The 26,737-nt window shown below is 43.5% G+C and overlaps 2 protein-coding genes across 2 annotated transcripts in view; one reads left to right on the top strand and one right to left on the bottom strand.

Annotated features, from left to right (window-relative positions):
- WNK1 (WNK lysine deficient protein kinase 1) overlaps positions 1 to 7,310 on the bottom strand; it is a 108,885-nt gene extending 101,575 nt beyond the window's left edge. The window contains exon 1 of the mRNA XM_054387132.1: positions 6,528 to 7,310. Coding sequence (XP_054243107.1) covers positions 6,528 to 7,310 — 783 coding nt within the window. The remainder of the gene's footprint in view (positions 1 to 6,527) is intronic.
- Positions 7,311 to 8,628: 1,318 nt separating this feature from the next.
- The window catches only part of NINJ2 (ninjurin 2), a 100,482-nt gene continuing 82,373 nt past the window's right edge, over positions 8,629 to 26,737 (top strand). The window contains exon 1 of the mRNA XM_054387108.1: positions 8,629 to 8,691. Coding sequence (XP_054243083.1) covers positions 8,629 to 8,691 — 63 coding nt within the window. The remainder of the gene's footprint in view (positions 8,692 to 26,737) is intronic.

The following is a 26,737-nucleotide window of genomic DNA, read 5'->3' as shown; positions in this document are numbered from 1 at the left end:
CAGCCATTATGTAGACTAAAATAAGCGTTAAAATGTGAACTTAAAGACTGAAACAGAAAAATACCTCTATTTCAACTCAACCATTATTTGGAAGAGCCAATTAGCAATCTCAAAAAAAAAAAGTTGCTGTCTTTACAGGAAATGAGTTTCTGAATAAATGCATGACAGGAAGCAAAGCTACCACTGTTTAGCACAAACTGTGACATGCAGTATGGAGAACCTGGGTCACAGTTGGAGCTGTGCTGTTAAACAAGCTGATGGTATGAAACAAACTAACAACAACAAGGGGTGGGGAGGGTGGCGGAATAAACCAACATGTGGCCCAGAGGGATGTTGCTAACCAAAAGGTACTGAATCAACACTGCATCCATGGAGACTACTACAGATCCATTACTGTTTGTTTTATTTATTACTCTGCTAGACAGTTCTCAAAGGACTCTACACAGGATGCCTCCAGGGAGTTATTGGGTGGAGGGTTTTTTTCCCTGTTTCAAAGAAATATTACAGCCCTCAGAAGTGGAATTGGGAAGCAAAATTAATTTTCAACCACAACAGCCCAAAACAAATCTGATTTAAAAGATTTAGTTCAGCAGCTCTCAAATCCACCCAAACTGACAATAAGAACCTGTTTATTTCCATAAGAAATGCTGCATTTTCAGAATGTTCTTATCCGATTATATTTACTGCCTCACAACCAGCCAGTTACAAATTGAACCACAGCCATCTCCAAAAGTGATATCCCTTTGAGGTAAGATTATTTTCCTAAGTAGAGGTCGTATAACAGCTGCAGCTCCAGAATGTACTTTAAACTCCCTTCTCTCTTTCAGGGTCACCTTTGTAAACTCAGAGGGAGCTGGACCACTGTTTATACTTCTGCAGGTAATTAGTCTGGCTCCTTTCCCATGTCATTTATCAAGTTGTCAATTGTATCAATTACAGCACAAACACTCAGGATTATGGCTGGGTTTTGTTCTTTAGACAAAAAAAAAAAACTTTCACATCAGAGATTTGAAGGCAGGAAGTAACATCAACTTGTTCAACCCTGCCACATGGAGAACAAAAAATTTAGACTTTACTGCACAAAATTTCAAGTTCTTCATGTGTGCACCCTTGAAGATACTTGGCAATTAGTGTCACCTGAAAATGCTGTAAAATGACTATACACTTAGAGGGTTACGTTTTTTTGCTTTCAATGGTGTGGAATCCAGAGAGCCTGAGAACAGAACAAGAGCTAGTAAGAACTGAATGATATTCATGAGCAATTGTCACATTCCTTTATTAATCTACATTTGTGAAATTAAGCATCTAATCCAGAAGCAGTCATGAACAGGGGGCAGTCTACTGCTGTTACAGTGGCTATAGCCACATGCAGTCATGCTCACAGACTAATAGACTATTTTAGACACCCATGTGAAGCGTGGGCATGGGGATCACCATACTGCATTAGACTTGAGCTCTAAAACATATATGAAAATATTCCAAGTTAAACTACAGTGAGTGCTTTCAAAGAACATAGATTTGTTTCAAGATGTTGTCTATTTCTCCAGAGTTAACAATGTTTTCCAACAGCACTTGAGAGAGATGAATTTCAGGTCCACACCCCTGAGCTTCCTCTCACCACACAAAGGTTTTGATCTGGTTCTCCATTTTGTTTTAATGTAGCTATATGATTTCACATCAGAGGTAACATCTTTGCAGTCAGGCTTCTTAGTGAGCAATATGCAACCAGCTTTAAAAAAAAAAAAAAAAGAGACTACAGGATGCCACAGTTATGTGATACAAGACCTTTTTTGGTTGTCAGACTTGCACATGCAGCTTCTGAAACGTTCCCAGCTCAGACAGCCCAGAAAGCAAAGCGATTGTTAAGAATTATACTGTGACTTCAGTAAACTGATATGTCATGGCAAGCCTGCAGCAGAGTCTATTCTCCAGATTATAGAAACTACATTCCATTGCTGTCTGCTGACCTAAAAATCATTATTAAATACAGCTTTACGACTACTAGATAAAGATAGGTATAGTTAAATCTGAAGTGTCTCTAAAACTGAAGATATATATCTTATCCAAGTAACTTCCTGTATTGTGGGCTTTAACTTTTATGCATTGTTATACTCAGAAAAATCCTGACATATCAAAATACTATTTAGCACCTCACTGCTTCCTGCAATAGTGACAAACAGTTACACTGCCATTTTTTATCAGAATGCATCAAAGAATCTCACATTCACTTATGGTATTATGCTTGTTCTCACCTGGTTTTCACTGCTACTGCCTATGTAAAGAAAAATCCATTTGTAAATTGGAGTGTTGGTACACTACACTTGGTCTCTAACAGTCTGTAACAGAATTGCATACATGTACCCTACACTAATTTATAACTTAAATGATTCCGAACTAAATGTAAACAAATTCACATTGAACTTCCCCCTCAAAGTAGTAACAAATACAACTCACTCTTCTTGCACCTCTTGAATTCATTTCTTATCCCCAGAGGCTCTATATCTCCTTTTCCCCTTCAGCAACTCATGTCAGCACAGTAACTGCTGACTGACCAAGTTACGTTCTCCAATGCAAGCAGTTTACCAGGAATGTGTTTTCAATGTATTTCTAGTAAGTTTCTAAATCATTCTTCAAGAGAAGACACTGTCCAAATGAAAGATAAGTCTTCATATGCACAGTCAAAAGGAAAAAAAAAAAAAAACAACAAACCAACCCACACAACTACCTCAACGTAATCAAACATGCTTTTGTATTTGGAAACTTACTAATTTGAATGACATAACCCAGAGCAATAATTCTAGATATAAAATTTTGCTGCACCACCCTGTACTGTTCTGTAAACCAGAAGTTAAAATGACAGTCTCAATTTCAAACCAACTCAAACTTAAGCAGTGACTCACAGGATGACATGTTCCCCCTAAAATTTGGATTTTACAGTCAGCTGTGTGACTATTGCTACCTTTGGTAGAAGAGCTTTATTTTGCTTAGATAAACTTAATGCAACAGGAAAAGGCATCACATTTTAGCCACTTTATCCAAACTGTACAGAGGTGACAGAAGACTCACTGCTCAGAAATGTAATTTTAAAAGACCAACCAGTAACACCATTGTACAACAATAGCTAAATTAAAACAGGTAACAGCAGCAGTAACCACTTTTGCCAGTGTCTGCCTACTTAAGGATCATTAAGGCAGTAACCCTAACTACAGCTTCAAGTCAATTTAGGAGGTGTGCTAATAACAACAGTAGGAGGCACACTTGACTCAGAATAACTAGAGTTGAGCATATACAATGGGAATAAAAGTATTTAAAGACTAACATTACACTAAGAATTTCCTTGCAGTAACTGAAGTTGAGTACTGGCCCTAAGCTGTCGCTGCAGAGCTCTTTACAGCTACACTATGCTCACATCTAAATACCTGCACCCAGTATTTAAGTTACAATTTGCTTCAAATAGGCCACAAAAACTGGGATGGTCCATCAGTCACGTATGTGTTAGGATTTTAACACATCTATAAGTAACTTCAAAGCATACTCCATTCCTTCAAATCAAATCTTCCTAGACTCGGCCAGGACCTTCCTTGACTGAGCAATTATGTCACCCATGGAATTTCAGCTCTATCTTCTTCTATTTCCTCCATAGATCAGTACATCAAGTATAAGGGGCATTACAAGGCAGTTCAAAACCCTCAAGCATAGGGAGCAGTATTCTCCAGAGAATCACCATCAACTTGGGAATCCAAACTGCATTTCATAAAGAGCATCCAAACTCCTTTTGAAAGGAAGCATACCGATATTCTCAGATTTTACACTTCCTTGCTACAAAGCACATACATCAAAAGTAGGTATAGTTGCATTATTCAGCATTTCAAAAAAAAAAAATTCAGCCAAAGACCAAGAACAACACAGAAGATGCTACTACAGTTTTGCACACAAAACTGCTACTACAGATTTTACCCCAATACTGAAACATTGGAGTTTGAGCTGAAAAGCAGCTGGCATCTTGCTTCCTTCTAAAGAGCAGAGATTTCAAAGACAGCGAAGCATTCTAGATATGCTAGAAAAGTCTTAAAAAAATATAGGTCCAAAGCCTCTGCACAAGCACAAACTGTTCTCACCTCATTCTGTTACCATCTTACAATCAAGAACTGTGCTACACCTTTATCAGCTTCAGATAAGCTGCCAGAGGAACAATTTAGTGTGCATAATCATGCCAAGCAGCCCCATTCCAGCAGCACTGTTTAGAAGACTCTAGAGAGGCTGAACACCTGCAATGCCTGCACTTGCTATAATGAATACAGAGAAGAAAAGCTCTGCTATTGCTAGGGAACATTATTTCAATGTAATTAAAAGTCCCCATCAGTTAGTTATGTTAGTGTGATACAGCATAGAAGACAATCATTCACATTTCCATTGTAAAATAATCATGCTTTGAAGGTTCACAAATCCTAAACCAATGGCATTCTAGAAAACCAATGACATCTAAGTCTCAGTCCATCCAGACCATGTTTTGATACAAATCACACAGAACAAATATCAGTAACCGGTCTACAACTATATTTTCCCAGAGGAAAAAAAAGGAGGATGTACCCTTCATATTAATCAATACCAAGCTCCTCCTTTTATTTCTAGATGCAAATATTAAAACAGCACTTAATCTCAAAATATTCTAAAGTCTACCTCCTTTAGCAAATACTTTTAACAGCTATAAAATAGTTATTAATGTTTCAGTCGGTTTTGCATGCAGCTTCCTTGCCAGAGGAAAACAACAGCCTTCAGAATAACTTAACACACAAAGCACTCCTGTAATCTCCAAACAAAACATCAGGTATTTGCCCCTTACAAATATTTTTATTCATGCTTTTTGCAATCTATCATTTTAAACACTACTCATTAAGTCCTTCAATCAATTGAAAGCTCAACAACATGCCCTTTATAATTGAGCTTGTTCATTAAATTAGTTCCAAGAAGGTGCCTCTTTAGACAAGTTTGTCCACATGGTACCAGTAACGATCAAGACACTTCAGAGGCAGTTAGTGAAAATCGACTGCTGTCAAGCTAACATTACTCTGATCAGTAAGTGTGAAGATTAAAACAGATCTCAGACATTAAAGCAAAGGAACTCTAAAACTGCACAGATCATTCCAAATTAAACTCATAGAATTTTGGTGGATTACTGATCTGTTCTCAAACCGCACATGAAAATCTTAAGCAGAGCCCAACACAGGATCATTTCACTTAATTTAAAATTAATGCTCATAAAACTACTACAAGTCCCTAACTAGTATGTAGGAGTGTGGCATGTTTAAGGATCACTGGATTTAAAGAAAACTGGAAGTTTATCTCCACAGTCAATAAGGATAACAGCAGTTATAAATTGGTAGACTACTTAAGCAATTATGCAAAAGCAAACATGAATACACATCAAGAAATCTCTTAACAAATTCTTTTAGACTGAATGGAACAGAAAAGAGAGAAGAAGAAAGTTTTGGTGCAGTTATTGCAGTCATTTGCGAGGAGCTAACTGCTTAAAATTCCCACAAAGACTTCTGGGATTTTGACCTAATGCTTTTTTGTCTGTTCTAAATTGATAAGAATACACACAATAATAAAGCCTTACTACACGAACCCCTCCATGAATGGCACCAACCCCCAAAACTTCAAAACAAGCACTACCCTTTTAATTTAACACCAAGTATTTGTTCCTGCTACTCCAAGCTCTTCCCACTTCTTTTAGGGTTGTTGCACAGCAACCTGTGTCTCAGTTACACAAACTGGCTTGCATGGAACTAAGAGTGTTCCTGCCATCGTTAACTGGGCTTCTACAGAAATCTGTCTCTGTTCAGGATAGAAACATGGTAGAAGACTAAGGTCTTACTCCAGTTTAATCCACCATTCATTCAGAACAGTTAAACTCCCGGGTTGCTTGTTTCAAGCTTCACAAAAGAGACAATTTCTTTCCTTGTGCCTGCATTGTGTGAACCCTGGAACTCAGAATGAAAAAGACCAGCTTTGCTAAACTAAATGATGCGACACACCACATGACTTTGGGCACATTTTAGTTATCTCCTACAAGAATCCACTACCACAAACATGAAACATCTGTAAAATTAACACTTCAGTATTTTTAATAAGAAAAACACAAACAGATTTTGAAAAAGTTAAGGCTAGCTCAAGTTGATGTTCACTTACAAACATTCCCTCTGCCTCCTTGAAGCTGTGCACAAGTGTTTTTGCAGTCCTCCAAGGTACCATTTGGAGGTGTAAAATGCAAGACACTAAGAAACAGAAGTGTAGAAATTTTCTGATAATGCTAAGAGCAAAGTACTTAAAAGAATTAAAAGTCAAACTGACTCTAAGGCACAGCTGAACATTTTTTCCAAAGGAGTACCTCAAGTAAGACCTGTGGCTCCCTGTCCAAATAAAGCAGACCTTGAGCTGATGGATTTCACCTCCTTGCAAGTACATAGCCTAGCACCTGGGAGAAAAACTATGCTTTGGTAATTCACAATTTTTATTTATTTTACCTGCAGCTCACACCAGGCGACTTCCACAGTGGTATCTGTATCAAGACCTTTATACACAGTCTTAAAAGAGCCTCTTCCAATCTCGATGTCAAACTTCAGGAAGCGGCCATCCGGAGAGATGCCCACTGCCTTGGTCTCAAGCTCCTCGATGTCTTCCTGCTGTGCTGCTCTCCGTTCCTCAAATTCCCGGCTAGCAGCTGACGCGCTGCCAGCGGCACTGGTGGGGGGTAGCGCGGTTGCCTCGTCCTCCTCCTCCTTGGGCAGCAGCGGGGTGGCATCCTTCGTGGCAGCAGGCTCCTGAGCGGACTGTCCTTCCTGGGTAAGCGGGGCAGGCAGCGGCTGCGACTGCAGCAGCGAGGGGGCCTGGGTGGCGCTGACAGCGATGCAAGAGGTCCGGCTAGCACCCTCCGGGGGAGAGGCCAACGGCGCGGCACTGCCTCCCGAGACAGGAGCCGAGGACGCAGCGGGCTGCAAACTGGGTAGCTCTAAGGCCGTAGCGTTGGAGTCGCAGATCACGCTACGGCGGAAGAAGCGGTGCTCAGTGGCTGCCGCCCCTCGGCTGTCCTTGTCCATGGTGTGGCGACGGCGCCGGTACTCCTCACTACGGCCTCCGCACCCTGCTCCGCCGCTTGTTCCGCCGGCTCCGGAGGCTCCGTGCTCTGCGGCGGCTCCCAGCTTCTCCCCGACGGAGCTGTCCGAGCTGGAACCGTTCTTGGGCGGCGGTGGTGGGGGAGCCAAGAAGCGAGGGGCTGGAGTGCCGCTCTCTGCGGCGCCCCCCGACATCATGCCCCGGGGAGCGCTGCTAGGGTGAAGCGGCGGCGAAGCGGAGGCGAGGGAAGGAGCCGGTCACTGAGCGGCGAGCGCGCCTGTCCGCGGCTGCAGTTGCAGCTGCAACAGAGGAGGGTCCCAAGGGCTCCTTACGGCGGAGCTGGGAGGCGGCTGCTGGGGAGGCTGGGCCGGCGGGGGGGGTTCCCGGTCAGTGTCTGCATCCATCCTGCAGCGGGAAGCCGGGCAGCGGGGCCGACATGGAGCACCAGGAGCAGAGACGGGTCGCGGGGATGGGAGGAGCGAGGGGAGGAAAAACCCAGGCACCGGGCCCGGGCGGGGAGGGAGGCGCCCGAGGCAGGCCCTCGAATTGGGAGAAGCCGGTGCCTCACCCGGCGGCTTTAAAGCAAAGGGACAGCGCCGCAATTATTCCCCGTGATGGAAAGAAAGCGAGGCAGGTCCAGACGCCCCCCGGAGCAAGGACCTGAGGGGAGGGGAAGGTGCCAGGAGATGAGGTAAGGAAAGAGGGGCAGGCCCCGCACGCCGGCCGCAGAAGCTACCGCGCTCAGTCACTCGCACGGGGCGAGGGAGGCCTGGGCAGGCCGAGCGCTCTCACCCCGGCGAGGGGGCAGGGAAAGAGGTCCCGGGGACTCAGCCTCGCCTCACAGGGACGCCCATGGTGGCCGCGGCCTCCACCTCCCGGCAGGCAGCCACCGCCCGCGCGCCGCCGGCCCGCGCTCCCTCCAACAGTCACCGCCGCCTCGCACCGAGCCGGAAACCCTCCTGCTGCCCCCCGCCTGCGACTCGCAGCCTCTCCTCACCCGGGGGCCACCCACCACTGCCACAGGTGAGCCGAGTCCAGGTGGCACCCCGCGCCGCGGCGGACAGGAGGTAACGGGAGACGCCACGGCCACCCCGGGGACGTCTCCGCGCTAAATGGCGACGGGAGCCCGAAACCGACACACAGGAGCGGGAGAGGGGGCGGGGAGCGCCAGCGCCGCCGGCCACGCCCCCTTCCGCGCCCTCTCTGCGCACGCGCGCGCGCCTAAGCTGAGGCGGTGGCTTGGGCCCTGCCCTCGCCGCGGCCTCGGAGAGGTGGCAGCTCCCGGCGTGCAGCGCGCTGCGCACGAAGCCTCACGGGAGTTGTAGTTTCCCGCGCCGGCAAGGGTGCTGGGCTGTGCTGGGCTGTGCTGGGCCGGGAGACCTGTCTGTCCTGTCTCTGGGCAAGGAAGGAAGAAAGGAAGTAAGGAGACTCCCAGTGTGCCCAGTAGCGTCTAGGGCCAGGGGCGAGGCTGCTCCCCTATTCCTGCTCTCTCCAAAGCTGCGGCGGGGCGTGATGTCGGTTTCTATTCCAGCCGCCGGGCCCTCAGGACGGCCTGGGCGGGAGCCGTCGGCCGGGGTGGGCTGGGTCACAGGAGGTTCAAAAGACGCTGAGCCGGTTGCCGTTGCTTTTTTCCTCAAGTCCTACGTTACACCTATTTAATAAATTATATATTTAACCTTGTGTTATCAAACAGTCTTTAAAATTTTTTACAACTGTGTCAACGTATGCACAGGAGCACTGTATGAACCATCGAAGGTTTGGGGGTTTCTTCAGTTTAGGTCACCTGGAGAGGTGTTAATTGGCCTGACAATCTAAAATGCATGGAAATGTATGCCCTCCGTTATTTAAAAGGCATGGGATTTGCAGCCTTTGCCCTGAAATGGTGGTTGTCCTATGGCAATTTCAGCCACGACTGGAGCTGCTGGGGTTAAATCCAGGCTGTAGAGCAGCCAGTGAGAGCACATATGGACAGCGACAGAAATCGGGGACTTTCAAGTTAACAAAGTATCGGCACACACGAGTCATCTGGTTTATTTATATCATGTTCCTCTTTTTTATTAATACACCAAAACCAAGCACTTTCCTTCTTATGAGAGCAGCCTTTTGAAGTCAAAGGGAATGTACTGAAGAAGTACCAAATTGTTTGGTACAACACCTTTTGGGCAACTACAAATCAAAAATTATGCTAAGGAAAGAAAAATTTAGGAAATTCCCTATCTAAATAATACGTTCCTAGCAAACACACTGGCATTTCAAGTGCTGTTTAAGTTACTTTTAAACCAGCAGTTTAGAGGAAGTTGTATGTTGCTGTTGCCTTAGCTCCTTCTGCACATCATAACAGAAATGGCCCTTTCAGACCTCCACAGCCCCCAGCTGTAAAACACCATTCCAAAAGATCCTCACACACTTGTATTCCTCGTATACAAATTTTAATACCACACAGTAAGCAGAATATCATTGGGGTTTGTACACCTTTTTGTACAACAAACAAAATAATATCACAGTTTTCACAAAGAGGAGGAAACATGCTTTGTTGTGCAACTCTTCAGTAAAGACTTCTGCATGGCTTAGGCTTTCTAGAGCTTGCTTTCAATGAAAAAGTGACTTTAGTTAGTATACTCCTTAGAGTGCCACTTGAACTGCACTGGTATGAGAGCTGACACTCTCCAGAACAACGATAACCTGAACAGTCATATGATTAGCCGTCAGGGTTGATGGGATCAGAAGTGATTAACTCATAATTCAACCTGCTGCATCTTCCTCTGCACTGCCAGGACCAATGTCACCAGCAATTGATCATCCAGATCTCTAATACCAAGCAGGGCTCAGCTTCACTCAACACTTGGCTACAGGTATTTGTGCATCTTTCTAGACCAGAGTGAACATTCATTTGTAGTATCATCAGATGTATCCATGCTAACTTTATACTACTAAGAGTAGTAGCACAGTAGCACATAGTTGATCTAGGTGATCACTAGTTGATCTCGTGGAGGATGCCCCTGCTTACTGGTTGGGCTAGGTGACCTTTGGAGGTTGCTCCCAACCCAGACCATTCTGTAATTCTATGATAGGAGCAGAATTCTGGCAGAGGCTGGCAACCAAGGCCCCGTTATCCACCCTGTTCTGTGCCTCTCCATCTTTATTACTATTGTTGCCTTTTGGATCTACATTAAAGCAGAGATCTGCTTTCCTCCACTGCCCACTGCATATTTACTAATCCTTTGGATGGGTTAAGTAGGAGTAGATAGCAAACCTTGCTCCAGGTTGATATCTGATGTAACTGCATGAGCATATACCTAAAATAATACAGTGATAAATCATTCTTTCTGGTGTAAGCCTAAAGAGCTGTTCAGTGAATTCCACTTGCATCATCAGTACTCTTTGGCAACCAACTCCCAGGTCTGCACCCAGCCACATAACATATGATCTACTGCAAGAGGTAGATGAGCTGCAGCTGGGAAACCACTGCCCTGTGTTCTACACATGTGGTTTCAATAAGACCTTCTGGGTAGCCCCTTTCTTACTCAAATGCCTTTCACCCATTGTTCTTAAATATATTTTCCTTTAGTTAATTAAGCAAAAGCTTTGCAAAAGAGATTTGCAGCCCAGCAATGCATAGCCACAACAGCCTTGAGGCAGTCTTCTACTAAAAAAATTGTGGTAATTATGTGAAAAAGCACCTCCCTGGTGTCTGACCCAGCACATTCCTTAGGAACCTTGCAATTGAAGAAGGTTATTCCTCTGAGCCCAACATGTTCAGTGTGAGGTCCCTTACATGCAGCCCTTCTCACTGACTCCTCTTCTGGGCAGAGATAGGTTTAGCAATTAGCTGGGCAGAAACAAAAAAGGCTGAGCAGCTGACCTGGGGGTGGGAATGATGGATTTTGTCTTCTTTGGCTCTGAAAACTGTAGTGGAATGATACTGGCAGTTATATTTTGTGTGGGTGGTGTTTTAATTTTGTCATTAAAAAAAAAAAAAAGACTAATGTAATAAAGAGTGTGGGCTTGCTTTCCCTTCAATATTATTTCATTTAATCTGTAAAACTGTGTTTACACTGAAGGGAAAATTTCAGTGTTGCAGCAAGATTTAATAAAGCATTAAAGTAAATTCTATGTGTATGCTACATTTAGAAACAAGTAATTAAAATGGTTTCGGTGCCAGAGTTCCTCAGCCAGTTAAAAATATTTCTTTCACCCATTGCTATAACAAAAAGTTACCAAAATAAGGAGCCTGACTACACTTGAGAAATTACAGGCAAAGAGACTTTACAAATCTTTCTGCTAAATCCAAAGGGCCGACACTTGACGTAGCAAAAGCATCCTTCTTCTGTCAAGCCTCTTTTAGTCACAATCATCTTGCTTGGAACAATAATAGTTCACAAGATTGCTCTGAATGAAGTGTGAGTTTGAAGTTGACTGAATTGGAAACTTTTTTTTTTTCTCTTTTGCTTTCTTTTTTGAAATTTCATTCACTGTTGGCATTCATGACCTGCCCATGTGACAAAGCATTAATGCAAACCAGCTATTCTCTATTTTCTCTTATGCAATCCCTTATGCAATGCAGGAGGCTATGCCATGATTCTGATGCACAAGACTTTATTCCATAACCTAAGTGCTTTTCAAAGCAAGCTGTTCATCTCAGTTTTATTGCACATCACCAGGTAGCAGCTACACTGCCATATAATGGCAGTGACAATCCACATTTTTCTGCCGCTTTCTTCTTTTTCCTTGATATTTCTCAAACCTAGGCACCTGCCAAAGTGTTCACTTTTGTTTCTAATGCTGGAAGCTAGTGAAAGAAAGTGCTTCATGCCTGAGAAATTAGAGTATTTAACTTTCCAGATATTCTGGTTTGCTGTGTTTTTTCCCCACAGCAAACCAAGCTTAATTGCAAAGTTGTTCTAAAATATTTTTTTTTTTTAATGTTTGGTCATGTTTTACCCTTGCAAGTAGCTCTGGGTTGTTCAAGTCTTCTGGCTGTGTAGTAGATGATCCATCAGATGGTGTTGGATGGTGAGTCCTGCCAAACCCTCTGAACATGGGTAGTAACTTCACAAGCAGGGACCATGGAAGTTGAAAAACAAATACATCTCAGAGAGCTCAAAATGAAGCATCTCTCTGTGCTCTTCTGGCTTGCAGTCTGCTGGGTCTGAAGGAAGACAGGTGAGCACTATGGCAAAGGCAAGTGAGCAGGATTACTGAAAGAGGCAGCCAGACTGTATGAGAAAAACTGTATCCAGAGATAGAGGCAGTTCGTTATTGCTTGAGAAAATGGCTTCAGCCCTGCACCATAAAACTGGAGCACAGCATTGTGCTGCTTCATCAGATTGAAACCTACGTTTCCCTTTCACCCACTCGTCCACCCGCATCCTAGCTACTAGAATAGAAAACATAGCTCCTTCTTCCTCTTCTTTCACCTGAATTTTAGTCTTTTCACTGAATTTTATTAGAGATAAGATTCAGTTATTGTTCATGCACTATTTCAAACAGTATCAAACTGCAAGGACAGGTGTTGTGGCCAAATTCAATGTCAGTCCTACTGGGACCAGGGCAAAATTACTGCTCACTTCATTGTTTGTGTCATCTTCATGGCTATTCTTGTGATGTTTCTTTGCAAAAGTTTGTAAAGTAGTCTAACAGTGAATAAGTGTTGTGGAAGCACAGCTGTTGCTGAAATCAGCATTGTGTTCTTCCTTTTTCTGGATCTTTAGTCACTGCTCAGTATACAACATTTACCTTTTTTCTCTCTAAGGCTTTAGGGAATTTTGTGGCTCACAGCGGTGTCATAGCACTTCTAAAGAAAGCAGAGAAGCAGGGGCACTGCTGTAATGAAGAGGAGCTCTTTGATGAAGGTAGGTGGAGGGATGTGTGAAAAAGATGACGATGCTGTGTTTGCAACTGAAGCTGATAGTAATGCTGTGCAGCAGTCAACCTGCCCTGCTGGCTGTTCAGCGCTCACAAGCTGACGAGAATCAATCATTCTCACAGCAGGCCCAGTCCTGCTTCTCTCTACATCAAAGTACAAAAATAAAATACTGTTTTTTTCAGTCAAAGCAGAAGGCGGCTTATAGTCCAGTTTAAAGAACTTCCTCATATCCTTCAAAAGCACAGCTCGGTCCAAATGCAAAGCATTAGTCTGTTCCTGTGCCATTTATCCCAGCCCCAGTACTGGAAGGTGCTCATCGTTTCTGAAAAGTGTTGAGCGTTTCAGTGCTCTCTGTGGCCACTGACACCAGGCAAAGCAAGAGCACTCAGCTCCTCATAGTGGAACTCAATACATTGCAGAATGGAACCCTTGGTAAGGCAGGAGTCCTAAAGAAAAGAGAGACTGTGTGATCGTTTGGCTGCAGGGAGCAATATAAATTTGGAGTAGCCTCCTCAGATCACTTAGCACGAGGGGTGTTTGGCGTGCTGTGCACGGGACAGAGCTGTTCACTTGTGAACTCAGTCAGCTGGCTCCTCTTGCCCTCTGTGGGGCCCAGGGTTGAAGGTGCAGAGCTGAAACATAACACATTCTGGCAGTCCACAGCTGAGGCATGGCCTCCATAGTGGTTTGTCAGTAGGGAAGGTGTTTATTGATGATATAAGCATGCTGGGAATAAAAGGGACTTTATTTAAAAAAAAAAAAAAAAAAAAGCTCTTTACCTGAATAACCTCTGCCTCATATGTGCAAAGTTTTTGCACTCCTACTGGTTTCAGTGGTCTAATTACAATCTGATGAGAAAACATCCAGTGTAAACAAGCTGCTGGGGACCACTGCCAGGTGTCACGGGTCAGGGCACCTCTTATGTTGCTCCAATCTGTGTCCAAGGCGGGGTTGTATCAGAGTCACGGAGCTGTAGCTTCCTTGCAGATAGCACTAGATCTTTCACTGAGCTTGACCTTAAGTGAAATGCTCTCGGGAATCTACTTCATGTTCATCAGTGCTCTCAGGAGACTGATGAGGATCTTAAAGCTCCAAGTGAGGGGTCTGTATTTGAAAACTGATATAAATAAGAAAAGGTCTTTGTTTCCTTTGCATCCATGTGATGCAACCAACATGTGGGCAGCCCTGATAGGACTGCCACAAATTTCTGATGACCAACTTCATTGCAAAATGCAGCCTCTCCAAACTAGTGAGTACACAAGAACTCATGAAGCAGGCTCAAATAAAGCAGGGTAGAAATTAATAGTTCAAACTTTGAGATGTGACAAAAATATTTTTAGAAGTATTTCAAATCTGAAACATCTTTATTTTAATGTCTGTCGCAGAGAAACAGCTTGAACAATTCTTCTGCCTCTTCTACCAACACAGTTTCAGTACTGAAACATCCTTCTTTTAAAATATTTCTGTTTCCTACTCTCGTTCTCTGAAAATAACTTCCCATTCCTACACATCCCTCCAAAACTATTGACTGGAAAGCAAAGTTGTTGCCTTGTGAGGATACAAACCATGTAGACCAGTAGTAGTGGTATCTTTCTGCTCAGACAGCTCCTCAGCTGCCTGAGGTAGATAGGACAAAGCCTCAGTAAACAGACATGTTCACATACAGCCATGGCTTCAAAACTTTCAGCTACACAAAGATTAAGTGGACAGATTGCCTACAGCAACACTTTTCACCAGTGTAAAGGAAAAATTATTAAAACTGATGAGTCAGACTAATTTCCTGTAGTTTGCTCCACCCTTTTTGGGATGCAGTGCTTCTCCTGGTGCCTGCAACCTGATCCTTGAGCTATAAGTCCCAGCACCTTGTACCCCCATCAGTAGTCTCTCCAGAGTGGCCAGAGACAGGGTGCAGAAATGTGCATTGTCAGGACACAAATCTGCAAACACTTCAGCTGGGTGATAGCACTTCGTCCTCTGAACGGGTCCCATTGACATCTTACAGTGCACACAGCAGTGAGTGCCTGAAGGATCAGGCTCTTAGTGATTATGTGATTACAGGTACAACAGTTAAGATGCAAAACAAGGCAGATTGTGGAAATGCAAATCATTCTGGTCTCTCCTAAAGTACTAAAAATCCCCAAATCAAACATCAGTACCTAAAATTAGATCTACAGTCAAGTGACAGTGGTTACACAACATTCATTACAAGGTTTGCCAGAATTTTCAAGCAGAAAAGAGCCAGAAGGAAATATAGATCCACTCATTAGGACTTGAATATCACAGTCGGTAAATTACTTTTTAAAAACATCTTGCATTACAGGGAATATATAATCTCAGGGGAACCAATCACTCTCTGAGCACCTTACACTTTTGGCAGCAGCCCAAGATACCATGAGGCACAAATCACACAAATGTCCCAGTTTGTGTAAATACTGCACTCTACATCTGCACAAGATTTCTTCCTAGTTGTATTAAAAAAAAAAAAAAAAAAAAAGAAAAGCTAGCTGATGCTTTGTTTCTTTGCCCAAAATTCCAACGTCATGTATGTTATCAGACACATCAAAAAAATTGTGGCTATTCTTCAAATCTGAACCTTTTGCATCCTCTCACTCTACTGGCTATATAACATCACATGTGATAGACCATGGATTGACAGCCGATTGCAACATAACACCAGACCAAAAAAGGAGGACACTTACAGTGCTGGGATGATTTCTTCTTTATGAGGCCATTATTTAACTCCTTAAAGGGCCCAAAGTTCTGTTAAAATGTACATGTTATTACCGTGGGGTTACTATCAAGGATTAGAAATGTGATTATTTGGGCATTGTAAGAATCACTAAATATGGAAAGCATTGAACTCCAAAGAAGGTTAATGGAATGCAGGAAAGTAACATTAGAACTACTAAAGTGAGATGTGGAATGAAAAAAATGGAAAAGTTTGAATACATTTGAATGTGGAATAACCTCCCACACAGCTGGTGCTGCATTATTTGACATTGTTTCGTGGTGATCCCAAAAGAGCATTCAAAATCTACTGAGTTAAAGCAGGTAAGATGAGAGACACGTTGAACATGAGACTATTCACCTGTGCAAACTGATGTAAACCAGAGTCCATCACCCTGATACTTGGAGTAATGAATTCACCATCGTCATCAGTAAATGGTACACTTGGAAATACTTGGTTGAGAAAACAACCAACACATCTCTTAATTTTTACATCCTGGTTACATGGACACTTTCTTGGCAATCTACCCCTCCTGCTCCAAAACCAAGACATGCACCCTCTTTAGTGCCTGTAAAACTGGTGACATCTGTACACCATGTCAGGAGATTAAGCTGTTCCTACTCAGAAATTTACTCTGTAGATTTTAAGAGCATTATACTTGCTCAGGATCCATAGATGTCCCATATCCCTGAATGCTTCCTTCCAAACAGACTCCTGTACCTCCAGGGTTTTGAGAGCACCAACACAAAACCCTTCAGAGAAGGGCAGTGTTTCAGGTGCTATAGCAAGGGGTGGGTAGGAAGTTCAAATGCATCTGTCGAAGAGACAAGTAGGAGAAAGGCAGCTCTCGGCTTTCTGGGGCATTGTGAATTCAGGAGGAGGATGAAATACTAAGGTAGCAGGTAAAACAAAACTAATAGAAGTTATTGAAACCCTTGCAAAAGGTTTTGTAATTTTTTCTGAATTGAAAAAGTGGTTTTCATAGTACAAATAAACATTACCCCTGAGAGTAGGAGGTGGATGAGGTCTCCGTCAAAGGGACAGAAGACTGCTGAAGGCAGACTGCTTCATATTTTCATAATGTCATGAGAAAGGAACAAGAAGAGCTTAGCTGAGCACAAGTAACTTGCATGTCCTGCAGCAGTGTCAGTTTTTAGCTTCCAGCTTAAAAAATGTCCTTTCGTTCCTCACACTTATCAGCATGAAGCTGACCCACTAACAGATTCAACCTTGCCCCTTCCTTGTGGTCCTCAAGCAGTTCCCATCTTATTCAGATTATTGAGACATCCAGTACCTCTTTCTTAGTTGTCTATGAATTGTTTTCCTACTTGAATCCTGGATTGCACAATGGGAATGATTGCTGCTTACCTAATGTTTGTTATAAAACCTGTGACAGCATTTTTTCCTTCCTTCCATAAGAGGAAATAGCATTTGATTTGAAATGCTGTGCTGAGTGTCAACATGAGAGGTGTTTTAAAAGAGCTGAGAAGTATGCTGTCAGGAAAACGTTTCCAGGCCTACCTTTCCTCCCACATCCAACTGTGTTGAAATAATCAAATGCTATACCACTTTTACTAGGGAAGAGAATGACTAACAGCAGATAATTGCTGCTCAATCTGTTGTCCTCAGCAGCTATTGGTCTGAATCACACCTGGGGGAAATGTGGAGTTCTGTGCTCTGGAGGTAACTTGATTTTCAGGGTCTTCCTTCAGAGGCAGTGACTGGGACAAAGACTTTATGTATTAAGATGCCATCACAGAGGCTGCTACCACCGATTCTGATTCAGCAGACGGCCTGAACCTCCTGGCTCTGACCCTCTCCGAGTCAGCCCTGTCTTGCTGGGGACCCTGAACCAGCCTGTGTCACACTGGACTGGAAAGGAAAAGATGGTTACTGATTTATTCCTGCTTCATCCCTCTGCAGCAGAGACTGAACCTAGCTCAGTGGTATTAGATGCTAGTTTCTGTTTTCCTCCTAGTTGCTGCTGCAGTAGCACAGAGTTGGCAGAGGGCCTTCTGTATCGTATTTGATCTGTTGACACTTGCAGCAGTGCTGGACTCTAACACTGTAGGAGTTTCTGTCTGGAGAAATATGGTAGCCCTTCCTGCCTCCTCATTCCACTCCCTACGGAAAACCTCCCTCTTGTTTTCCCAAATTCTAGGCCAAATAAAATATACCAAAATAACACTGGAGACAGAGGGGGAATATCTTGCCTCAAACTTGGCCTCAGAGCAATACATGCAACCATTACTTGTCTCACAAGTGAAGTCAGAGGGGTGGAATCCAGGCAGGGTTTCATCAGCAGGGACTGTGTACAGGTTCACCCTGGCTGCTGTGCAAACAGATGTCCCCCTTGTTTGTGGTGGGCAGAATACCACTTTTGTCTGCTTTCATGCTAGGTTAAGTTCACGAGAGTCCAGGCAGTATATTCTTCAGCTGGCTAACTTAAACCTTTCTAGGACAGAAAGGGCCAGAAGATCTTGAACTGTTGTGTTGTGGCTGCCTGCTGGGCAATGTGCTCTGACATTTCACCGCTGCATGGAAGAGAGGCAGGGAAGAACGTTTATCAGAGCTGATAGAGATTTTGCCTGACTCTTAAGGCTTTGTATTGACTCAGAAACGTCCTCCTGAGTAATCATGGAATTCTGCTGCAGCTGTATAATGTATTCAACACCTGGCTGGGGTGAAGGTTGGACTGGCTGATCTTTGAGGTCTCTTCCAACCGGATGTCTTCTGCTGTGATTCAGTGACATAGGAGCCAGAGGGTGGCTTTCTATAGCATAACCCACCCCCCACAAAGCAACCATTGTTATCCTCAGCTCTTTTATAAGGAAGCCTCATGCATGTGGGGCAGCAAGGCTGTGCACAGAGATACTGCAGGGCCTCTTTTCTTACTTACGGTTCCTCAGTGTCATTCCAGGCTTGAGCCATTACATCATCTCACCATCAAAGCAGCTGGGCTTTGTCTAGAGCTGATGATGTAGTACAGTACTGTTCTTGACTTAGAAGTAAGATAAGCATTATGATCAAGCTTCTGTCATCACTCTCTCACCTGGGACACCTTAACGCCTCAGCCTCCTGCACAGTTACATTAATGGTGCAGTCTTTTGAAGTGACACAGAGGGGGGGGCCTCTAAAATATTTCTTTTCTCTCTCTGCTGAGATGTGTGTTGGAAAAACATATTATTAAGTAAATCTCTGTTTAATTTACCCTGTCTTAGGTGATTTTTCATCCCTGTGTGCAATTAGTGTCAAGAGAATATTTCTGGTGATCATAGTCATGTACTGTATGCTGGAATTTCAGCTCTTTTTAGGGAGTTTTAATCTCTTCCCAGTTTCCATCTGCCTCCTGGTTTAACAAAGGCCTCATGCACTGATCAGGTGGGATGCAAGTGTTTGACACAGAACTGTTCTCCTGGGGACGTTTCCATTTCAGGTATAGGCTGAGAACAGGGTTACTGACTGGTTGTGAACACTCCTAGGACTTGAATTTAAAGGCCAAAAGGGATCATGAGCACAGCCTGACCTTATTTAACCTGAGCTGCAGAATAGCACCTATTCCTTCACTCCTGTGTGATAAGCCTAATGGGTTCTGCCACATTGGAATGGTAGAGGTGTTCAGTATCTAAACAAAGTTCTAAGGATGGTCTTCTGCAACTTGTCTCCAACCCCCTATGGGTGTTGTCAAGTCAGCTAGTACAGGCAGCAAGCTAATTTATACCCCATTAAGTGCTCAGCCTCCATTTTTTTCCTTCAGTCTCCTCCAGATGAGGATCTGGTACTGGTCTACTGTTTTCAGTAGATGCAAATTGCTTGTAAAATGTATATATCAGACCTATTATCTTAGAAGTTCTCCTAATGGTCTAGCAGCCTCTCAGCGGCAGCATAATTTGGCAGATGCCCAGGAAAGAACTTCATGTCCCTAGCTAGGCTTTCACATTTGACTGTAATCTTCTCTCACCTTTATACAGAAACACTTAAGTGCTGATCATAAGACCCCTGCTTGTGGATCTGTCAGTTACAACAACCTAGATCACAGCAATTCTTAAAGCATGCTCTAGGTATCTGCAGAGACTTTAAGGTAACAACTGAGTCATATGATGATTGGTTAAGCAAGAAGAAGAAGAATGTTTTTTAAAAAACAAATAATAAACTGTGCAGGGAATCCAGCACTAGTCCATACTTACTGCTACTCCAGTCCTTCTCTTACCTAACTTCCCCCTGTGTGAACTCCAGATTTCCTCAACTAATTCCTGACAAACAGCCTTGCTCTGGTTTTGGTATCCTATGCCCCAGATTCTTAGAATTTTTCCTATAGATGTTATGGATGAGAATTTTCACTTCCTTAGCTTCTTTTAAACATATTCCCCTGCTCTTGCACCCAGCTCCTCCTGGTTAACTGGTTCTCCACCTCTGTATGCCTTTCCATCCTCCCATCTCGCCTTGGGTGTCCTCACCACTTGCCTTCTCCCCTGAGCCTGCAAAGACCTTTAAGAACAGGTTAGAAACACACTTAACAGAAATAGCATAAGTACAGTTCATTCTGCCTTCAGGCAGGGAGCCAGTTAAAGGACTTACTGAGGCCCCTTCCAGACCTGCATCTTTCTGATTCTATTATCCTTTGCATTAGTGGGAGAGCAGTAATGGAGCCACACTTCTTGGCACAAACGAATCCGACTGTTATCTTGGGCTCTTGAGCTTGCAGTTGGAGTTCCCCTTTCGACAGCCTGCAGGGTAGCACAGGCTGCAGCTAGTGCTTCAGTGATGACTCAAACTTCTAAGCTTCTCCTCTCCATGAAGTTATCAAATTACTTTGGTTTTCAAAATACAACAACTGTCAATACTTATTATAACAGGGGTCTTTCTGCTGAACTGTCCTGTTAGCAATCAGCTATTCCTTTTCACTTTTATTTTAAATCTTTTCAGGCAAACATCACTCTTGCACATTAAAGCCATGCAGCCCTTGCAGAAATCAGTTGGATTGCAGATATGGAACTGGAAATAGTTTCATTCTTTTTGTCATATTGTGTGGATTTTATTTACTTTTTTTTTTTTTTCTCCTTGTCATACCATTCTGAGGATATTTGCATTTTTCTTTTTGGTAATTCTGCAGATAACACAGGCAGCCTTCAATGCTGCATAGTACGGCCTGCAAGCCTTTTTAGTATATCAGCAGATGGATTTGCTGTCAAGTGTGCAGGTAGGATACTCCATTTGAGGAATATAGCCCTTCCAAAATTATTGATTTTCTCCTGTATAAAATTCCTTGGTAAACAGGTTTATAAAGAGAAGAGGGGAAAAAAACACCACCACCACCATCATCAAAATCTACTTTAGTACATGCAAAAGCATTGTAGAATGAATACCCCATTATATCCACCCAGCTGCAAATTGCTGTTATCTGTTCAGAACAATCAGCCTATTATAAATCCTCTTAAAACATGACACCAGCCCATCATCTTGGAGCCAGAAGCCGTCTATTACCTTCCTTACACTTTGGATCAGCCTGCAAAAACAGCTTAGTGTTTCAGTACTCTTCACAACAGGGTTGCTGGTTATTGCTGCTAACAGTTCCACACCGAGGTAAAAAAAGAAGCCAAAGGGTTTGCCTGCAGTTTGCTATTATTTCAAGGGTTCTGTACTGAACTTAAATCAATATTGCTATTGGTGTATTTAAAATAATAGCCAAAAGAATGGATGACTGGGGAAATGTGAGGTGGTTTGGGGAGGAGAAGGAAATGCCGATGCAGCTGCAAAAACAAATTTATTTTCTTTTTAAAAAAACCAACAGGGTTTCAGTGAAGCAAGTTCACAACAAGCACCACTGACTTCTATCAACTTGCTCCTAGATCCACTAAAAGAGCTGAGGAGAGAGTAGCAATTTTATGGAGGTAGAAGACGGTTAAAGTATATTTTTAAAAATTGAACAAAAGAGATCTTTGAAACAATTGGAAGAAGTTCTCAGAACTCTGGTCTAGACAGATCAAAGCTCAAGAGGCTTCTGAAGTAAATCCATGCAGCTCACTGTGCAGAGAACTTGCAAAAGGTATCTCCCTTTATGAGGAGAGACTGATGGAGCTGAGGGCTCTTTAGCTTGGAGGAGGCTGATGGCTGACCTCATTGTTGATAAAGATGTGCAGAGTTAATGCCCAGAGGCTGGAGCCAGGCTCTGCTGGGTGATGCCCAATGACAGCACAAAGGGCAATGGTGGAAGTTGAGGGATAGGAAGTTCCATGGAAACAGGAGGAAACATTTTTTCCCTGTGAGGGTGACAGAGCCCTGGAACAGGCTGCCCAGGGGAGTTGTGGAGTCTCCCTCTCTGGAGATACTCGAAACCCTCCTGGATGTGTTCCTGTGTGACCTGCTCTAGGTGATCCTGCTCTGGCAGGGGGTTGGACTGGATGAGGTCCCTTCCAGCCCCTAACATTCTGTGATTCTGTGATTTTCAAAACCAAAGATCTGATTACCGTACCTTTAACAATCAGTTTGTCCGTGTGCTGTTGGCCAGTCTATATTCACCTTTAAGGTACAACATGCTGTGTACTTGTGGGTCATAGCAATTAATTTCTTTTCTTCCTGCCTATTCCTTGACAGAACTGCTGACTAGCCTTCTAGTCTGAGAGGGTATTCCAAAATGTAAAACAGGATTTGAGGTTTCAGGTGTGCTCTATTTTGTTTTCCTTACCTTCCTTTTCTGCAGTTCAGTTTTCTAAATTGTTTTTCTTCTCCGTATGCCAGAACACAGGAACACCTCACACACAGAGATGCATTTATGCAGGGACAAAAAACCCTGGGAATAAAATCTTGTAACGTGAATGCAATTTCTCTTTTTCTCTCCATCGTTTCCCAATAAAAACTAATCGTTGTCACACCACGCTCCATACATGAGACAGCACACAATAGGCTGGCAGTGCTAATGAAGATGCTCCGCCATCTCCCAGTGCTTTGTACCCAGCATCTGTGGGTACAAAGTCTGCCTTTAAAAAGTACCTTAAAGTACTACTTCAGCACTATTGAAAGGTAAATTGCAGGGAAAGGTAAATGAGCAGGGAAGTCAAGGCTGTGTGTGATCACCTGCATTGTTTTGTGCTTGAACGTGGGCACTGGCTACTTAAAGCCAGGCTACAGCCAGTTACTCACAAAATCATCTGTTGAGAAGGACTGAGGCATCCTCACTGGTTATGGAATAATTGTTTCTTCCCATCTTGAAGTCATTGATTCGCTATTGCCTCTGAAGTCCAGGCTGCAGGTAAGAGAAAAGGATGAATGGAAAAAACCAACCAAAGAGCATCATTAGCAGCCTACCGCACATCCCAGCAGAAATTAACTTTCAGTCTGTGGGGGTGAGTTGTTACTAAATCAGTCTTTTGGGATCATAAATATTTTGAAACACTTCTTAAAGCATTAGAAGTTGTACAGACAGCAAGAGTAAGTGTAGTGCTTGAGAGCTGTGTTTTGTTCTCATTTGTACTGCAGTGTGTTTGGAGTTGATCACTGGATGTGAGAAATTCACCTCAGGTTAGCACAAATTAACAAATTATGCCAGAATCAAAAAATTGCCAGGGCTGGAAGGGACCGCAAAGGTCATCCAGTTCCAACCCTCCTGCCATGGGCAGGGACACCTCACACTACATCAGGTTGCTCAGAGCCACATCCAGCCTGACCTTAAAAACCTCCAGGGATGAGGCTTCCACCACCTCCCTGGGCAACCTGTTCCAGTCTCTCATCAGCCTCATGGGGAAGAACTTCTTCCTAACATCCAATCTGAATCTCCCCACTTCTAGTTTTGCTCCATTACCTTCCAGTCCTATCACTCCCTGACACCCTCAAAAGTCCCTCCCCAGCTTTCTTGGAGCCCCCTTCAGATACTGCAAGGCCACAAGAAGGTCTCCTCAGAGCCTTCTCCTCTCCAGACTGCACAACCCCAACTCTCTCAGTCTGTCTCCAGAGCAGAGCAGCTCCAGCCCTCTGCTTATCCTCGTGGCCCTTCTCTGGACACCTTCCAGCACCTCCAGATCCTTCTGGTCCACTGATGTCTGAATCTGGTCCAGTGATGTCCTGGTTTGAGCAGACAGAAAGCTGTTTTACCCTTTCCCAGTGGAGTAAAATAAAAATGCTCCATAGAATTGGAAAGTTAAATGTAAATTTTACTCACAAATATATACAAAATACAAAATACAGAAATCCATATTCTGCCTCGGCCCAGTTCTCCAGCCTGGGCTTACCACAACCTCTCTAGGACAAGACCTTCCAAAACCTTCCCCCCAGCCTGGCCAAACCCCAGGCCTCAATGCCCCCTCCCATGCCTCCCTGCTTCCCTCTCATTCCAGGCCTGAATTGTGTAGCTAAAACTTAGCTTTGCCAAGGCTGCTCAAGGCTGAAACCTCCCCTGCACCACAAGAGATAAAGGTCTGCACTGGGAGCAAGGAGAGGGAGAAAAGGGCAGAACAAACTGTGAACCCCCTTTATATAGGGAAGATTACACTTTCCTCTGTCCACCTTCTGGACTGTCTAGCCCCTTAGAGGACTTCTATCTCTGTGGTTAAGACATCCCAGTCTTAAACCCACAACACGTGAGTATCCACTTTCTGCTACACCTGCGAAATCACACTGAAATCAAGCACCAGGAGCAGGACCAATCCTTCCCTGCACATGCACGAGTGAAAGTATTGGTATCTCCAAGCAACAGTATCACCATCCTGGCTGACCTGGGAAGCCGTGACAGAAGAGGGGATGAAAAGACGCAACCCTTGACACCAGCCTTGCTTCTCAGAGATCCATAACAACTCAGATCCTCTGTCAGAAAGCAGAGGCCTTGTGGCAGACGTCTACCGGTGGGATTAGATTAGTATAATCATTTATTATGTCTGTTTCTCCAAGCACAAAATATGAGATACTTAAAACGCAGACAAGGTTAGTCCCTCTTCCCCTAAAAAAAGATTAGGAAATGGTGTTGGCAGGAATTCTTCTTAGTCAATCTCCACCACACTATTTAGCAGGCAGGGTGGTTTATATAGTGGTGGCTTTCAGCTCAGAACCAAACCCAGGGACTTAACTAATTGTGTCAATGAAAACCCTGTACTGCTTTCTTTGTAAGCCTCTCTAATTCAGATGATATCCTGGATGGGTAACCAATTAATTTTAGTCTATAATTCCCTCTTAGTTTTATTAAGAACATGATATTCAGTACTCACTGCCTAGCTCCCTCAGGTAATACATGTTCTCTGCCTAAAATTGCTGAATTGCAATGACGAACAAAATGCTTTTTGCATGTGCAAAACATAACAAGGTGGTGAAGTTCATTGGATGCTTGGAGATCTTTGGACAGAGGACATGATGGGTAAAGTGAGAAGGCAAGGGGTGTTGAGAGTCTAATATCATAAGCTGAAAGCTTACAGTGATTCATCCTTCCTCCTCTTTTCATACTCAGTTTTTCCCATGTTACAAAAGTTAGTGCACTTAAAAGAGATTTTCTATTGCATAATGTCGTGGTTTGAGGCTGGGTGCTTTTAAGAAACCATAGAGAAGTCTTACAGGAGAACTAGAGAGGTCTGGGGTGGACCAGAAAGTGCAATTTTTTATTTAATTCCCAGAATGCCTGCATCTAGCCTTTATAAGGGGACAACACAAACTGCCTCTGCCCCTTCCCCTCTTCCTGCTCCTTTCCAATGTGAGCTCCCTTATCTCCTCTTTGGTACAGGGGAGGCTTTTGGCCTTGAGCAGCCTGCTAGCAGCCTGGGCAAGGCTAATTTCCAGCTGTGTCATTTTGGGCTTATCTGTGGGGCAGTAGAGAGGTGTGGGGCAGGGGAGCAGGGGTGGCATTCGAGGCCAGGATTTTTGGCCTGGTTGGATGGAGGCTGGGGAGACTTTGTCTTAATGGGCTTCTGTGTTAAGCCCAGGCTATGGATTTTATATGCTTTGCACCGTAGCATGTAGACAAGAAGTGCATTTCCATTTAAACTTTCCAATTTCTATCCAGTCCTCGTGTGGAGTGTTTAACGACTCTGAGGAGCATTAGAGAGCCTGCCTTGCTCCTTAAACCCAGACACATAAGGAACAGGTGTCAAAGATGTTAAAAATCTAAAATAATTTATGTGCCTTTAAATTACTTCCCCTTTTCACGACCTTATCCAGTATATTTAATTTGGGATCTGAAGAAGTAGCTAGAGGAATAAGAGGTAACAACACACTTACCTTCATGTTTTCAGAAAGTCTACTAGGGTGATGGACACAGATCTTAGTGACAGGTGACCAAATACCTGCAGAGGTTTTAGGGACTTGGCTGAAACATACTGAAGGTAATGGAAACATCCCCAGTGACTATAATGCCCAGAACCTTTCACTCAGCTACCATGCTTGGCCAATTTCCAATGTTTGCTATATATGCTGTAAATCCTCCACTCTGGTAGGTTAATTATGTATCAGTATTCCTTTAAAAAGTGACCAGGATGTTCCCCAAGAGAGTAAGCACAGGAAAAATAAATCTGTTATTTTTCAGTCCTCCGTTCCATGCTTAGTTCTAAGTGAATTTCATGTATTGAAAAGTGTGAGGTTGATGGCCAGGCACAGGTATTCTCCCTTCGTCTACAAACACTGCAGCAACAAGAAAAAAGCCTTCTCCATACTGCTCCTCGACAGTACATCTTCAAACCTAAGCAACTCCAAATGGCAGGCCCTGTAAGTCCTTGACCAGCCTGAAAGCCTCTTTAACAAAGGGGCAAATCTGTGATGCTGGGTACAATTCTCTAGCACAAAGCCATCCAGGAGTCTTAAATTTTCTCAGAGATCAGTGCTTCTAATATTATTATACACTAGTGTTCTAAAAATAAAAATGATCAGAACTAAAAAGTTCTGATTAGATTGTAATAGATAGAAAGCCACAAAAGTGGTTTAGAATGCTAACATTTTATTTTGGAATAAACAGATTTTTTTTTCCCTAGTGAAATCTATCATTATGCTGGGAAAAACAATTGGTCCCAAAGAAAAATGGGTTTATTTTTTGTATGCCCATTAACTAATATGAAGGG

The sequence above is a fragment of the Indicator indicator genome, chromosome 14 (genome assembly GCF_027791375.1).
Source record: "Indicator indicator isolate 239-I01 chromosome 14, UM_Iind_1.1, whole genome shotgun sequence".
Taxonomy (NCBI): domain Eukaryota; kingdom Metazoa; phylum Chordata; class Aves; order Piciformes; family Indicatoridae; genus Indicator; species Indicator indicator.
The sequence above is the reverse complement of the archived record's forward strand: the minus strand, read 5'-3'. Positions and strand labels throughout refer to the sequence as shown.